The following is a 16,160-nucleotide window of genomic DNA, read 5'->3' as shown; positions in this document are numbered from 1 at the left end:
CCTAGGTTCAAATCTGGTCTTAGACACTTCCTAGTGTCTGTGTGTCCTGTGTGGCTCTGGGCAAGTCCCTCAACCCTGAATGCCTAGCCCTTACCTCTCTTCTGCCTTGGAACTCATATCGATTCTAAGTCAGAAGATAAGGATTAAAAAAAAAATGAGGGTGTTGAATTTTAATAGCTTCTAAAGTCCCTTCCAGTTCCACATGTAGGTGACATAGTAGATAGAATTTTGGACTAAGAGTAAGGAAGGTGAGTTCAAATCCTACCCCAGAAACTTGAGTAGGAGTGTGACCCAGGCTAATCAGTTAACACTTTCTATGTCTTCCTTTCCTCATCTGTAAAAAGGGGATTACAAAGGTTGTTGTGAGGATCAAATGAGATAATCCACTGAAAGCATTCTGCACCCTCTAAAATGCTGTTTAAATTCTAGCTATTATTATTATCATCTATCATCATCCTGTGACTCAAATCAAGATTGTCTTGATTCCCAAGTTATCCAAACCAGTTTTAGTATCAAATTGTTATTAGGAAAATTAATATTTTCATTCTATAATTTTATTAAATCATACAGTTATAGAAATAAACAACATTTTGCCAACTTAATGCAAATACAAAAGATATTTAGGCTGAGGCTTGTGTTCATCATAAAACTTTACTGGCAAAGTTGCCTTTAATTTAAAAGGTGTAATTTATAATTTTGTGCCTTGGTGCAGTTTTTGGCATAGAGATTTGATTTGTCATTTAGTCGTTCTTTCATTCATTTTTGCTGGTTTTTCTCTTTAAGGTTTTTAGTTGTGGAACAAAAGGATTATACCAAAGCAGTGATGCAGCACGATCTAAATTCTTTGAACCTCTTAAAAAAGTGATGTTACCACCTAACTCTTTTAAAGGAAAGGTGGCTTTCATCACTGGAGGCGGTACTGGGCTAGGGAAAGGAATGACGACTGCTCTCTCCAGTCTGGGTGCAACCTGTGTGATAGCAAGTCGGTAAGTGACTCACATGGAAATTTTTTCAAATTTAAGAATGTGGGGTAGCTGGGTTGCTCAGTGGGTTGAGAGCCAGGCCTAGAGATAGGAGGTCATAGGTTCAGATCTGGCCTCAGATACCTAGCTATGTGTCCCTGGGCAAGTCACTTAACCCCCATTGCCTAGTCCTTACTGCTCTTCTGCTTTGGAACCAAGAATATTGGTTCCAAGACAGAAGATAAGGGTTAAAAAAAATAATGAAGATTCATTTTCTCTGATTATTTTAATAACAATAAATAATTAATGGTTGAGAAGGTAATGTTTTAATTCTTGCCTGATTCTATGAAGATTTAGAAGATAGTTAAATTTTTTTGCATAAAAACTTTAAAAGAAAATTTGAATGGAAGGAAAGGATGCTGTGTAGAGATTTTGAAATATGTAATAACTCACATTTGTATTTTGGGGTTGGCAAAGTGCTTTCTTCCACAGTAACAGAGAAACAGACACACCATGCTATTTAATAGGAAGGTAAAAAAAATAGTTCAAATGAAGTAGCAAAGTTGCTTTAATCAGCTGTCCTACTTTCTGTGACAGTAATTAATTCTCCTCAAGGAAATAATTAATCTTTTACAAGGGTAATATATATTCTATCACATTCTGTGAGATTGAGAATTATCATAACAATATTTATCTCAATAGATGCTGGAGTGGCAGAAATAATAAAGAGTAAATACATATGAGAAACATGTGTCTTTATTTAATACTGACATCTCCTGAATAAAATAGCAATTATAATACAATTATTTAGTGCTTCAAGATTTGAGAAAGGTGTTAGCACATAGAAAGATGTTGCATCTCAGTTTTTCAGATAGGTTAAATCATCTCTGAGTCCTTAAAAATTCATATATAAAGTCTTATACCATCCTTGAGAGACATTAAGATTCAGAAACTACATTTGGTCTGAAGACTATGAATTAGTTCATTTCCTATGGTTTAGGCCTCTTAACTTTGGTCCAAAGTCTACCCATATGACTTATTATTTCTTCCTGTTAAAGTTTACATTGAACAATACGAAAGGTACAAATAAATGATCTTAAGTAACTTATTATATATCCAACTATAACAATTGGTTTAAAAAATGGAAATATTCAACACATTAGCACACATTGAGCAAAAAAAAGCACAAAAGGCCTTTTGAAATTTTTAGTAAATTTAGTTAAATTAAACTACGCTTTGTTTTGCTTTGAATTTTTGTTTTCATTTTTGCACTTCCTTTTCATTATAAAAAAGGGATAAATCGTATTTGTTTCTAGTTGCCAAATTTAGAATTAGTTCAGGCCCTTTTAAGGCAGTGAGTTTTGCAGTAGTATCTCCCTGGTGGTCTAGCACTTAGATTCCTGGTTTTCACCCAGGTTGCCTGGGTTTGACTCCAGATATGGGAACCAGACAGCCTGCAACTGTCAGCAACCCCCTAAATGTCAGCAACTGACAATCCTACCAACTCATGCTAGGCCCCTTTTATAAGTTCCTCCTATCTTACTTCCTGTCTCTATGGTTTCTACTTCTTTTCACTGTGGGCTGGTTAATCCCTACACATCTCTATGGTAAGAGGACCTCCAGGTCCCCCGTTAAATTAGAAAATTAGAAAAAAGGAATAAAGAATTCCTTTGTATAGCTTTAAACAGTCTTGGTGTTTTCTTTATTTTCTTTCCCCTTCCTAATAGTCTGCATTTTTTTTTAAATGAGAAGAATATCGTCCAAAAAGAAAAGAAAGCTTTGTAATATACAAAACATTTTAGGACTCATACAGAATTTCATTAATTTGTTTTTAGGAATATTGATGTTTTGAAAGCCACTGCAGAAGAAATTTCTTCTCAAACAGGAAATAAGGTATTTTTTTTCAGAGAAGTATACTCATATTTTGTTTTTACATGCATTGGATAATAGAATAGCATTTTAAACCTTGTTGTTTTGTTTTTGTTTTCTGTCTCAGTTCTATGGTTTTCTTCAATGTAGAGTACATTCTGTACTGCAGATGAGCAACAGTTCTGGAAGTTATAGCCTTAGAAGGTTGTTTCAGAACAACCTTCTAAGGTAACTCAGATGCTAAATGACTTGCCCAAAGACAGAGCCAGTATGTGTCAAAGACAGAACTTGAACAGCTCTTTCCAGTGTGATTGGCCATCTTCAGTGTACTACTTTCCCTTTTTCCTTACTAGTTGAGAAAGGCATCATGTTATCATCTTATTAAACTTAGAAGCTTTCAACATTTTTCTTTACTTTTATGATTTTTTCAGGTGCATGCAATTCAGTGTGATGTGAGAAATCCTGAGATGGTTAAAAATGCTGTCTCTGAGTTAATTGGAGTGGCAGGACATCCTAATGTAAGTACAAGAATAGGAATGTCATAAGACTTTTAGTACATTAGATGGTGAGAATGCCCCACAAAGTAACAATGGAAAATGTAACTTATTTTCTGAAGCTCTGAAAGACTGTGTTTCTAGGGGCCAACTGTAAAATGGGGAATGGTGAAGCTATCCTACTTTTTATCATGAAGACTTGAAACCATCCCTGCAATTAATCATCTGTTTGAATTCAACATTTACTGATTTCTTGTTATAATTATTTCTTTTGGACCTGACCAATTGGTATAGGGGACTCCCACAGAGGCAGATCTCTTTAGTAAGGCAGAATGGTACCTGCCTTGCAATTTATCATTTTAGAAGTTTTGCTGGGACAATGAGAAATCAAGAGAACTGTCTGGCACAGCCAGTAGGTGTCAAAAATAGACTTTTGAACCCAGGTCTCCCAGATTGAGACTGGCTATTTATCCATTGTGACATTCTGTCTGTAATTATGGTTGACATTTTATGTTATGTTATTATATTATATATTATATGGTTGGCACTTTAATATTTGCAAAACACTTTCTACAAATTATCTCATTTCATCCTTACAGTAATCCTGAAGGTAGATGCTGTAATTTTCTTCAGTTTGCAAATGAAGAAAGTGAGACTTAGAGAGATTTAGGGAATTGACTATAGCAGTCACACAGTTAATAAGTGTCTAAAGTAAGATTCAAATAATAACAACTATAAGATCATATTAATATTGTGTGTAATATAACAATGATAACATAGCATTATATAACATATAATATAACATATAGAATAGTATAGAATGATCATATAATATTAATATTTGATAGTTATTTGAATTACAGATAATTCAAATGAATATTATATAATAGTTATGTAATAATAAATGCTAGTACCTAGCACTTACTATTTACTAGGCACTATGCTTAATATCACTTTTTTCTTTTTTCTTTTTTTAAAACAGTATTTTATTTGAACATTTCCAAACATTATTCATTATTAATATTGCTTTTCCATCCTTATAGTCTTTCCATATTGGATGGACCCACTGAAATACTTTTAATGACTATTTCTAATTGGAAAGTGTTTGTTAGCACACTGCCTGGATGCAATAAATTGCACAATACAGGCAGAAAGAAGGCTAGCTGTGTTTATCAATTTGATTAAAAAAAAAGGTTTTTACTAAAAATCCTTAGTGGGCCACATTCTGAAATAGATGGACAAAATTGTACCCCATGTGGTGGATGCCAGAGCACCAAGATTCCAAAGCTATGATCACTTAAACCCCATAATTTCCTAAGTATTGAGAGTGGTAGATGTGGATGCAGGAAGACCTGAGTTCAAATCTAGCTATATGATCTTAGGGAAGTCATTTTAACTCAGTTTCCTCATATGCAAAATGGAGATAATAATAGTCACCTATTATCCAAATTTGTTATAAGGACAAAATGAGATATTTGTAAAGTGCTTAATATACCTTGAAGTGCTGTATAAATTTTATGTTATTATTATTATTTCAGAAGCCATCTAGTTCAAGGGAAAGCGAGGTGGCTCTAGTCTTGAAATCAAGATGACTCATCTTCCGTAGTTAAAATCTGGCCTCAGAGATGGAAGAAATAAAGAAATTTAGGCCATCATGCCGAGTTGAAGATTCGTCTTTAATTGTGAGAAATTAGAGCTGGAGGCCTCACTGTGCCCAGCCTTTGGCAAAGACCTCATTTACCTGTAGAAAAACAGTCCATTTTATAGGCTTTTGACAGTCAATTAACAAAAATGATTAATAAAACCAAATGTACAGACATGTTTCTAAAGTTTAGGAAATATTTGCTAAAAGAGTTCATAAATTCCAATAAAGGTAGAAGACAGACAGCCCCCATTTGCTCTTATGCTTTTGGTGATTAAGTGCCAATTAAGACTTCTTTTTTTGGTAAACCCTTACTAGGTACTGGTTCTAAGGCAGAAGAACAGTAAGGGCTAGGCAATGGGGGTTAAGTGCTTGCCCAGGGTCACATAGCTAGGCAGTGTCTGAGGCTAGATTTGAACCCAGGACCTCCTGACTCTCAATCCACGGAGCCACCCAGCTGCCCCCTCAATTAAGACTTCTTGGTCTGACATCAGAAGGAACTACAAAGATTAAGGCCTTTCTTCAATATCTCAGTCTCTGGAATGTATGGTCACAAGTGCCATTCATTAGTGGTTTGAAAGTAGGAATAACAGAAAATGTGGGAATGAATCTGATCAGGATACAGTTTTTAGTCATCTCTGATACAAATTTTAGACCGACATAATCAGACTTAATTTATTATACTGATTCTGGGAGTAAACTTAAAGATAATACAAAAGGTGCCTCTCATGACCATAAACTCTGAAAAACCTATAGTGAATGTAAAACCTTCACAAAAGCAAATACTATCTTAACTTTGTAATAAATTCCTAATTTCCACTATTGACTCGAATGTTTGTTATCTTTATCAAGAACAGGATTCATTTAAGCCAAATTATTAACATTCCAAAGTTGAAACAGTAACTCTTAATTTTATTGGTAGCTATAATATTCTAATACCCCACTCTAATTTTCTACTACTATGGTTATTATCATATTATTATAATTGAAATCTTATACACAATTAGTTTACTAACTGCATCTAACTCTTTCTAAATCATAGTTGTAATTACATGTGATTCCTTGTTTTATAATCACCAATTTAAAATAATAAGGCAATTCCTTTTCATATACTTACTGTGTGATCTTGGGCAAGTCACTTAAACCTATGTGACTCAGTTTCTCATCTGTAAAATGAGCCAGAGAAGGAAATGGCAGAGCACTCTAGTGTCTTTGCCAAGAAGACCCCAAATGGGGTTGTGAAGAGTAAGACATGACTGAAAGGACTAAACCACAACAACATCTAGTCAGTCCAACCCAAATTTGATGCTCCATCAACATGTCAAATTCAGTGTGCCCCAAATAAAACCAATCTTTTCTCCTAAACTTACCTGTCTCTAAATGTGTTCTTTCTGCTAAACATACTACCATCATCTCAATCATCTATGTTCATACTCTAGACTCTCTTTTCATTCTTAGCTCCCCACTTTCTGTCATCCCTCAGATCCAATCATTTTCTATGTCTTATCAAGTCTACTCTTAAATCATCTCTTATATTTGTCTTCCCTTCTCCATTCATCTAGCCACCATTCAAGTTCAGATCTTCATTAGGTTTTTCTGGACTATCTTGGTGGTGTCCTATTTGATGGGTCCTGGCTTTTAGTTGGTTCTCTCTTCAATTTGTTCTCTACATATCTGCCAAAATAATCCGATCCTGAATAGACATATTCATCAGGCAAACTCTGAGACCAGCTGTGTTTCAAGGTAAGGGGAATATAATTAGTCTTGGGCCAGAAGCTCACTGCTTCAATGTTGTCCTTGCAGTCAAACCTCATATTCAGTATAGTAACTGGGTCACCATCTGATCCTCTCATGCCTGAATTCCTGCTTTGGTTCTCAGCAGGGTAATCTAGTTTCTCTAGGTCTGGATTTCTTATTTTTCCTCTCACCTTCAGTCCTTTTAAGTCCTGCCTGGGAAGGACAGAGCCCATGACTGAGTCTCTACCACTTGATCCTGGACTTCCTTTGTGTTTATTATTGCCTACTTGTACTGTCTGCTGTGTGTTCTGAATACTCATAGCTGATGAGTCCTGTGGGGACTGCCTGGCTTCTGTCCTGGCTATTCTTGGATTGGCTTACCCTACTATTCCCTAGGCCATGGTTATAACTATCCACTTATTAATTTGTCCAGTTGAAAAAATACAAATCAAAACATGCTATATTCAGTTTTTGTCTAATTTCAAATATCAAATTGCTGTTAAATAGCAACCAAGGTACAGTTTGACAGATTTTTTCTAATGGAGGCCCTGATTTGGAATTTGGAAATTTAACAAAAATGCTAATAAACCAAATTTTGTAGAATTAAAAAAAGTGTACATGCATTAAGTTGACTAACATTATGATTATATTTTATTCAAATAAGTTGCTAAGTTTAAGAGTTACATTATATCAGTCTTATAGTTGATAGTAGTATCCTTCAATACAAGTACAAATCAACTAATAATCTATTTTGGAAGAAAGCAAATAAATGATCAAACAGGCTCCAACATCTGCTTTAACACTTTCAAAGGGAGAGAACCAACTGCTCTCAAGGCATTTCACTTTTGGATCATATCAATTTTTGCAAGTTTTTCTTGAAATCAAACTTAAATTGACCTTTTTGGCATTTCTACCCATTGTTCCTGATTCTGCCCTCTGGTACCCTTCTCCCCCCCCACCCCCCATTTCTCCTTCACATGATAGCCTTTCAGTTAATGAAGATAGCTATCATATTCCCTTTGAGTCTTCTCATTCTCATTCATCTCCTGCCACCTATGCATGAGTGTCAGCCTAAGCTCTGTTCTGATCCTTTTCTCTCTCTATTTTTTTTTTTCTCTTGATGGGTTTGTTACTTTCTGATTCTACATATTCATTCCTACTCTATCCCTTAAGCTCCATTTCTATATCAGGCTTTGCTTGCTGCACATCTCTTCCTGCCCCATCAACATCTCAATTCAGTATGCCCCAAACAGAACCTATTCTTTCTCCTAGTCTCTGTTTCTATTAAGCATACTGCAACCATCTGTGTTTATAATACTTCTGGTTCATTCTTAACTCTTCACTTTCCTTCATCCCTCATGTCCAGTCATTTGCTACATCTTATCAAATCTACCCTTGTAACATCTCTTATGTCTACCTTCTCTTATCCACTCATGTGGCTCCCATTCAAGTACAGGTGTTCATCAGGTTTTCCCTGAATTATCTTGGTGTTCTGTTTGTATCCTGGCTTCTAGACTATCTCCTCCCGAGTTCATTTTCTACATATTAGCCCAAATAATCTTCCTAAGAAGTTTTACCATATTCCACTGCTCAGAAACTCCAGTGGCTTCCTCCTGCATATACTTGTCTTGAATGAAATTCAACAAAGGTAGATAGAAGCATGTTTTCTCTGAGCAATATAATACTTTGTTAACAGGATGGGAACTTGATCATAGAATGGATTAATGGCTACTTCACTTAAACTACAGACTTTGAATTTGAGGTACAGATCCCTTTTATCAGCATAGAAGGAAAAACAATACAGGATAGTGGGGAAAATAATTCAATAATACCAATATAGGGTTGATAACACAATGAGGGTGAAGACAACATAATTAGTTATATAGGGGAGGCATGGGGGAATAATATAGTAGAAATGTGAGTCTAGCAATAACTCTTCCTTCCCTCACATGACCAAGAAATGCTCATTGTTTGAGTCCACCACCAAAGTTAGAGATAGTGAATCAGACTTTTTTGGATAGCAAATAAGACATCTTTGAAGGATTGTTTGGTGGTATAAAGATACCAGACTCCCTGGAGTCTGTATACATTCTCCAAGAATAACTGATTTCCTTGAGGCAAGAATAGAGCAGTGATGAGCAAGAGAACTGGGTTTCTAAACCTAATTCATTACAGGATAGCTGAATTGACAAAGAACCATTGCTTAGAGAGTTTCCAGAATAAAATCAATTAATTGTACAGAGGATTAATAATAAAAGACACAAACTCAATTTAGTTTTCTCAATTTAAACTCTTTATCCTGGATTGGTTAAGGAAGACCTATACTAAAAATCTAGCTGCTTTTCTATCCTTATTTCATATTACTCCCCATATACTCTACTTGAAAGTCTCATCAAGCTGTACCCAAATTGAACAATTGTACCTAATTGTTACTCAGACCAGACATTTCATTACCCATAAGCAAATGTTTGTAATTGACCTTTTTCTCTGAGTCTTTATCTTCCTTCAAGCCTCAGTTCAGGGGCCACCTACTCTATGAAACTTTCCATGATTCACCTAGTTATTTGTTTTCTGTCCTTCCTCAAAATACTTTTATTTACTTATTTATGTCCATACTATATGCATCTTGAGAGAATATAAGCTTCTTGAGGTCAAGATTTCATTTCATCTCTGTATTTCTGCCATTAGATTAGAATTATTTAATGTTTTATAAATGTTTATTGAATTTCTAGACTTCTGAAAAGTACTTGTATCTGATCCCATTTTATACATAATATTTCCATATTGTAGGCATTGATTTTTGAATTGGCTGATCAGTTTAATTACAATTATTTGTTTTTGAGTCTGAGGCTCCTTGGCTTGTGCAGGCCAGAAATGCAATGGCACATTCATGGGTAAAATCCCTCTTTTCATTGATACGGGAGTTTTGATCTGTTCTATTTTTGATCTGAGTTGAACTGCTGAGATGCCTTAGTGGTCTAGTGGAAAGGCACATTCTTCATGTAGTGGTGAATTAAGGAATATTTCCTGGGCCTTCTTTCAAATTAGTCACTTATCTTCATCAGGGAAGTAGCTCCAGCTTCTTGTATTCTTTATAGGCAATACCCAATCAGCTGCAATAATCAGATAAATGCCAAGTGGTTCTGAGGTTAGGATTTTGTTTGTCAGAGGCTCACCATTATGGGTGCTGGAAACTCAATCAGATCTTCTGAGCTCAAGTGATCTATTAGTCTCAGCATCCCCTATATTAGAAATGGTAGGTATGCCCCATTACTGCAAGCACAGTTTAATTTAATTAGTTTAGTTAAAATTTAACAGCTAGTTAGGTACTAAAAACAGATTAGGTAATTGGGTAGTAGAGTAGAAATGGTTAAACTGGCTTGATGGAGAGTCAAGATTGGTAAATATAATATAATAATTATACTCAATAACATACCTTATGTGAATAACATTAAAGAAAATATCTAGAGGAGACTGGTTATGAATAATGAAAGCTATGTGTATTTTAACAAAATTTTCTTTGGAAAATAGGACAAACTTGATTGCTTTTTTATTTAATAGGATTACACAACAAGAGTAAATAGTTGCCAGTTATCTAGGGGCATATTATCTATCTACCTTGGATGATTTGTGGTACTTTTTTTTCTTGTTTATCTCTAGTAACACTACAGGAAGATTTCCTTTTGTGAGGCTAGCGTGTCACTTTGCTTGGTTCATGAAAAGAAGGGGAGATTCCTTCTTGTCTCCCTGCTTCCACCCATTTTTATTTTAAAGATACCTTAGTATGTCAGAGATAAAGTGATACAATCTAAAGTGCAAAGAATTTATGGAGAACTGGGCAGAATGTTTCACTAGGTTAGGAAGGAAGCAGTTCATCGGCTGAGATATTCATAAAGATAAACTAAACAAAATAGTATATAAAATGCAGTCTCAGGTAGAAATTTTCCAGTGGCCTTTTGTGGAAATGCAGAGATTCATGAGGCATCTCCTGAGGGTCCTTGAAGTAAATTTTCAACATGTTTAAGTCTTGTTTGTACCTTCACTTCCATTCGTCACTCCAGGACTGAATCAGGGATCATATTTCAAAGCCTTAGGGTAAATGAAAAGGTTTTTATAACCTCAAAAACTTAAAAAACTTATAATAAAGTGCATTGTCATGTTGTTTCTTATACAGTGAACTTGGATTGATTGAATCATCTAGAAAAATAGGATGAAAAATTAAAACATTTGAAAGAAAATGTTTTTCCTGTGTCCCCCAAATCGATAACTTGTTTTTTAAATATATTTTTGACTTGTTAGGTTATAATAAACAATGCAGCAGGGAATTTTATCTCTCCTTCTGAACGTCTCTCTTCTAATGCCTGGAAAACCATAACTGATATAGTTCTGAATGGCACTGCCCATGTCACCCTGGAAATTGGAAAGGAGCTAATTAAAGCACAGAAAGGTATGTTGAGTCATTGCTAAGCATTTAAAACAATGCTATTAGGATGATTATCATAATTCTTAATATGTTTATATTCTGAATGCTCAAATGAATTTGCCATATTATTGGCATTGGAATGCAGAAATTAAAATCCCAGTCTATTCATGCTGGTCCAACTCATGTGACTTTTAACTATGTTCTCCTAAAAATTTGCTACACCTAACACAGTGGAGCTTTCCTCATTTTTCCCAAATGAGGGTACCATTGTAACGTGCTGGCTGTTTTGTGATATTTTGTCTTGCCCTATGATTAAGAATGTCTTTTCTTCCAGTCACATAGTTCCTTAATGACATTTTTTCCTTTTCTTCTTGAGAGTTTTTATTGGTTATGCTGCAACTTGCTTGGGATATAGTAAGTCACAAAATATATTAACTTTATTATAAGATTTGATTTTTCTTTTGATCTAATTTTTATTAAATTAGATTGAAATTCTAGATTATATAAACACATGACAGCATTTATTTTTTTAATTTTGTTTTTAAAGACTTATACTAGTCAACATAGTGTGAATGAAATAATAAAAAAAATTTCAATTAATAAAAATAGATGTTCTCTCACTTCTCTCTCCCCTCCTCCCTCTACCTTTGGCAAGCTAAAAAAACCCAACAAAACAAAACAACATTTTTGTGTCAGCAGGAATCATACACAACAGTCAGACAGGGGTGGTGAGGCTGAGCCCAGGCCTGGGATAGAGTTTGCCAAGGAGACTAAGTCTAGGAGAAGCATCATGAGGGTGAACATTTTAGGGGTCACTGGAGAATTAAAAGTGAAGCAAGGAAACTAGGAAGTTAAAGGGTGAGGTAGGGAGTGTACTGCTGTCTAGGATCAGTAGCAAGTCATGGAGGTCTGGAAGCAAGACTTTTCATGCAAGGGGAGAAGGAACAAAAAAGTTGGAGAATATAGGAAGCAACCTGGAAATCCAGGAGGTAAGGAAGCTTCTGGACATTTTTTCTTACCCTTCTCCCCCGTACATCTCTGACAGACATCAAGAATAGTAGAAAGTATGACTTCCTACTTAATTATGGAGGTTTTCTGCTAGAATTTTGTAATTGTTCATTTGAGATATTGATAAAATAGCTTTTGTGAACAAAAGAACATCAAGTGTTGAAACACAAACAGGAGGCTGATCTGGAGGTCACAGTGGTTTGCCTTTAGAGATTTTCTTTTATTTCCTACCAGGAACAGAAAGTAGTGACTAGGTATGGACAGCTTGAAGCTATGCTCAGGGAAATGCCTACAGCTGGGGGGAGAGTTAGACACCTGAGGCTGCAGGTGTGCTTTGATGCTGGTGCAGGCAGGCAGCTGGGATTGCAGAGACGTTCTTACACTAACCTTCCTCTGACCTCCAGTCTTACATCTCTAGTTGCCTGTTAGACATTTTGAACTGGGTACCCTTTAGGCATCGTAAACCAACATGTCTAAAACCGAACTCATTCTCCCCAAACCCTCATCTCTTCTCAGACTTCCTGTTATTCTCCAGGGCACCATCTTCACTAGCTGGGTGTCATCCTTGAATTCCTACTCTCTCTCACCCCAGCTTCCATCCCTTCTGTTGCTAAATTATGTCATTGTGGGGAAACACTCTCAAGTTTGTAGCAGGGTCTCGCCCCAAGAATGGGAGGCTCAAAATCTGTTCAATCCAGAAGAGAAGAATTTTATTCGAAGAAGAGATTTTGAAGATAGTATAAATAGCCAAATAGTTGGCGGAACAGCCTGGGGGGGCTAATAGATAGTCTAAGAGATAGTTCATGGTTTGTGTGTTTATTAATGGTCTAGGGACTTGTTGCATCCCATTTCAGGGAAATTTCCACCTTTTCCCAGAATAGCCCACTCTTGGGTGTTCTGGGCATTATAGGTGTGGTTTGGTGTCTGACATGCCATAGGTAAATTTAGGGACACCAGAAAGTGATAAGGAGCATGTGCAGATTGGGGGAGTTCCCCTGGACTGCCAGAGCCCTTAGAGCGCATGTCCCATGTTTCCCCACATTGTCCCACTTATCATTTTTCAGGGTGGGAGAGGTCTCACTATCCTCCTGGAATGTTTTCATCAGAGATGGGAACATGGGAAGAGGATACAGTACAGTAGATAACCACTCTAGGTAATTAGTAATGCCTAACAGTTCAGAACTTTGGTAAATACAAAACCACATGAGTAATTAATAATGCAGAGCAAGACAAGGCTGATGCCCAGTACAGAACATATAGGTGATTAACAATGCAGAATGGGTAACTGATTAATAATCCAGATTCTGCAATTTGTGCCTGACTAATTCTGAAATTACAGATTTTGTAGTTTATGTAACTAGTTTTAACTGGTGAGAAACACAAGATTTCAGAGTATGAGGGTCCTGTTTCTGCTAGTGCCCCCATCTCCATTAATGTCAATTTTGCCTTTGCAACACCTCCTGCATACTCTTCCTTTTCTCTTTGACATGCCACCATCATGGTTCATCATGATGAACCTCACACTTGGGACTATTGCGAAAGGCTTCTGGTTGGTCCCCTTCCCTCAAGAATCTCCCCAGCACAATCCATCCTCCACTTAGCTATACAAGTGATTTTCCTAAACTGTAGTTTTGACTATGTCACCTTCTCTCTTTAACCAACTCCAGTGGCTTTCTGTTACCTCCCGAAACAAATATAAAATTCTGTTTGACTTTTAAAGCCCTTAGTAACCAGACCCCTTGTTACTCTTTATTCCTTCCATAGACTCTGGCCTCTTTGCTATTACTTGTTCAGATGACTCTGTTTTGGGATTTGCATTTTTACACTCAGTCCAGCCATGAGGGAGAGGGAATTTTTGCTGTCTCATCTCAGCTTCTTGGCTTTCCTGTCTTACTTCAAGTCTCAGCTAAAAGTTCACTTTCTGCAAGAAGCCGTTCCCTATCTTCCTTAATGCCTGTGCAGATTATCTCCAAATCATCTTATATGTTTGTCCATAGCTCTTTGCTTGTCCTTTCTTCCATTAGACTGTGAGAGGGTCAGGATTCTCTCTTTCTTTCTATCTTCAGGCTTAGCACAGTGCCTGGGGCACACAGTAGGAGCTTAATCTATGCTTATTGACACCATGTTTCTAAATGACACTAATATAAAATTAGCAATTACAACCCAAGAGAGATAGAATAGTTGTCTATATGTTATTGCTCTAATCATATGGACTAATAAATTGTTGGAAATTCTAGGAAGAGTTTTAGAAACAAAACATTAAAACATTACTTTTCAGTTTTTAAGCCCAGACATAGTCACACCTGAAATACCTGTGTGCAATGCTAAAGAAAGATATGCTTACATTTAGTTACATAAATAGGAATTAAAACACATACTATTTATAAGACTCAGTACATATAAAGCCTGGAGAATGATAATTATAATTATGAAAGGAATAGAAAAACTAAAAGTAGTACTTTTTTTAGAAAGACAAAGACTAAGATATGATTTGAAGTGTCTGAAAATCCTGAAGATTGTTGACTTCTTCATCAAATTCTGGAATTTTAGGACAACTAAAGAATTTCTCTTAAGGGTCTAAATATGAAAACTGAAGACAAAGGAAGAACTGCTTTTTACTTTGAATGATAACTGATTCGGTGTGAATTACTTTAGGAAAGGGGCGCAGTCCAAGAAAGGCTCAAGATAATAGATGTGTTAATGATACCTTTTGATCTCACTTCCTTCCTTATCTCCTTTCCTCCTAAGTCCTAATTCTACTTATATTTTCCTTCTTTTTTTCCCCTTTCCATAGCAATTGGTTTCCATGATAAAAAATCTACCATATATTTTTTATAAATTGGCATAATTTTGAAGGCTGGTGCCTTGAAATCTAATATAATTTTGAATCACTGAAGCCCAACTCTTTTATTCTGAAAAAGCATATTTAAATATACCAACCAGAAAACAAAATGATAAATAGTTCCAGCTTATGTATATTGTTCTCATTCTGCATCACCTCCTATGTCTTCTCATATTTCTTCATAGTCGTCATATTTATTGTTTTTTTTGAAACTATATTCCTGTGCTATGTTTTGTTCAACCCTTTCTCAGTCATTGCATATGTGGCTTGTTCATAGGCTTTTGCTATTAAGAATAATGATGCTGTGAGTATTGTTTATAAACACAAGCCTTTTGTTTTTATTGATAATGTCTTTAAGTTCTAATCCTTCTAGTGGGATGCTATGTCTATGTTAATTCCCTATATATCTCAGACATTAAACCTATATCAGATATATTGAAATTAGGATTCTTTTTCTTAGCCAGAATAATAAAGTATATGATTGCATGTTTCATTGAGTTTATTTTGCATGGAGTTTTCTAAAAGAATTTTTTCCATTCATTTTTCTATGATCTAATTTTTATAATTTTCAGTTATAGGCAGTAGGGGAAAAAACTGGATCTGGAATCAGAGAATCTGGTTTTAAGCTTTGGCATTTCTATTCTTGCTAGGCCAGTCACTACACTCCCCTGGGTCTTAGTTTGCTGTTGTTGTTCAGTCATTTTTAAGTCATGTCCAACTCTCTGTGACCCTATTTATTTCATATAAGTCAGCTTATATCTGTAAAGCTGATCTTTGCAACTGAGCATTAAACCAGAATTTAAAATTCAAAGGTGGTCTGGTTATTTGATTGAGCAGAAGTTGTCAAATGAAGTAATTGGTGAAGAAAATTGGACAGACAAAACAAAACATGTAGTAAATGAGTTTTATCTCCTATTTCCTTTTATTTATGATTGAACTTATCTCCCTTCCTCCTTTTATTTTCCCCTCCTCAGGATGGCAGGTGATTCTATCTGGGTTGTACATCTATTATCATGTGAAATATATTTCCATATTATTTATTTTTGTGAGTAATCTTGTAAAACCAAAACCCCCAAACATATACCCAAATAAACAATTGAAAAATCATATACTTTCATCTGCATTCTGACTTCAACAGTTCTTTCTCAGTAGATAGATAGCATTCTTTGTGATAAGTCCCTCA

The 16,160-nt window shown here is 35.5% G+C and overlaps 1 protein-coding gene across 2 annotated transcripts in view; it reads left to right on the top strand.

Annotated features, from left to right (window-relative positions):
* DECR1 (2,4-dienoyl-CoA reductase 1) overlaps window positions 1–16,160 on the top strand; it is an 80,271-nt gene that overhangs the window by 32,807 nt on the left and 31,304 nt on the right. For both annotated transcript variants that reach the window (XM_056823342.1, XM_007488080.3), the window contains exons 2-5: window positions 784–986; window positions 2,798–2,855; window positions 3,263–3,349; window positions 11,004–11,151. In XM_056823342.1, the coding sequence (XP_056679320.1) occupies window positions 865–986; window positions 2,798–2,855; window positions 3,263–3,349; window positions 11,004–11,151 (415 nt within the window). In that variant the 5' untranslated portion in view covers window positions 784–864. The remainder of the gene's footprint in view (window positions 1–783; window positions 987–2,797; window positions 2,856–3,262; window positions 3,350–11,003; window positions 11,152–16,160) is intronic.

The sequence above is a fragment of the Monodelphis domestica genome, chromosome 3, assembly GCF_027887165.1.
Source record: "Monodelphis domestica isolate mMonDom1 chromosome 3, mMonDom1.pri, whole genome shotgun sequence".
In the NCBI taxonomy this organism is placed as follows: Eukaryota; Metazoa; Chordata; class Mammalia; order Didelphimorphia; family Didelphidae; genus Monodelphis; species Monodelphis domestica.
This window is presented reverse-complemented; position numbering and strand designations above follow the sequence as displayed.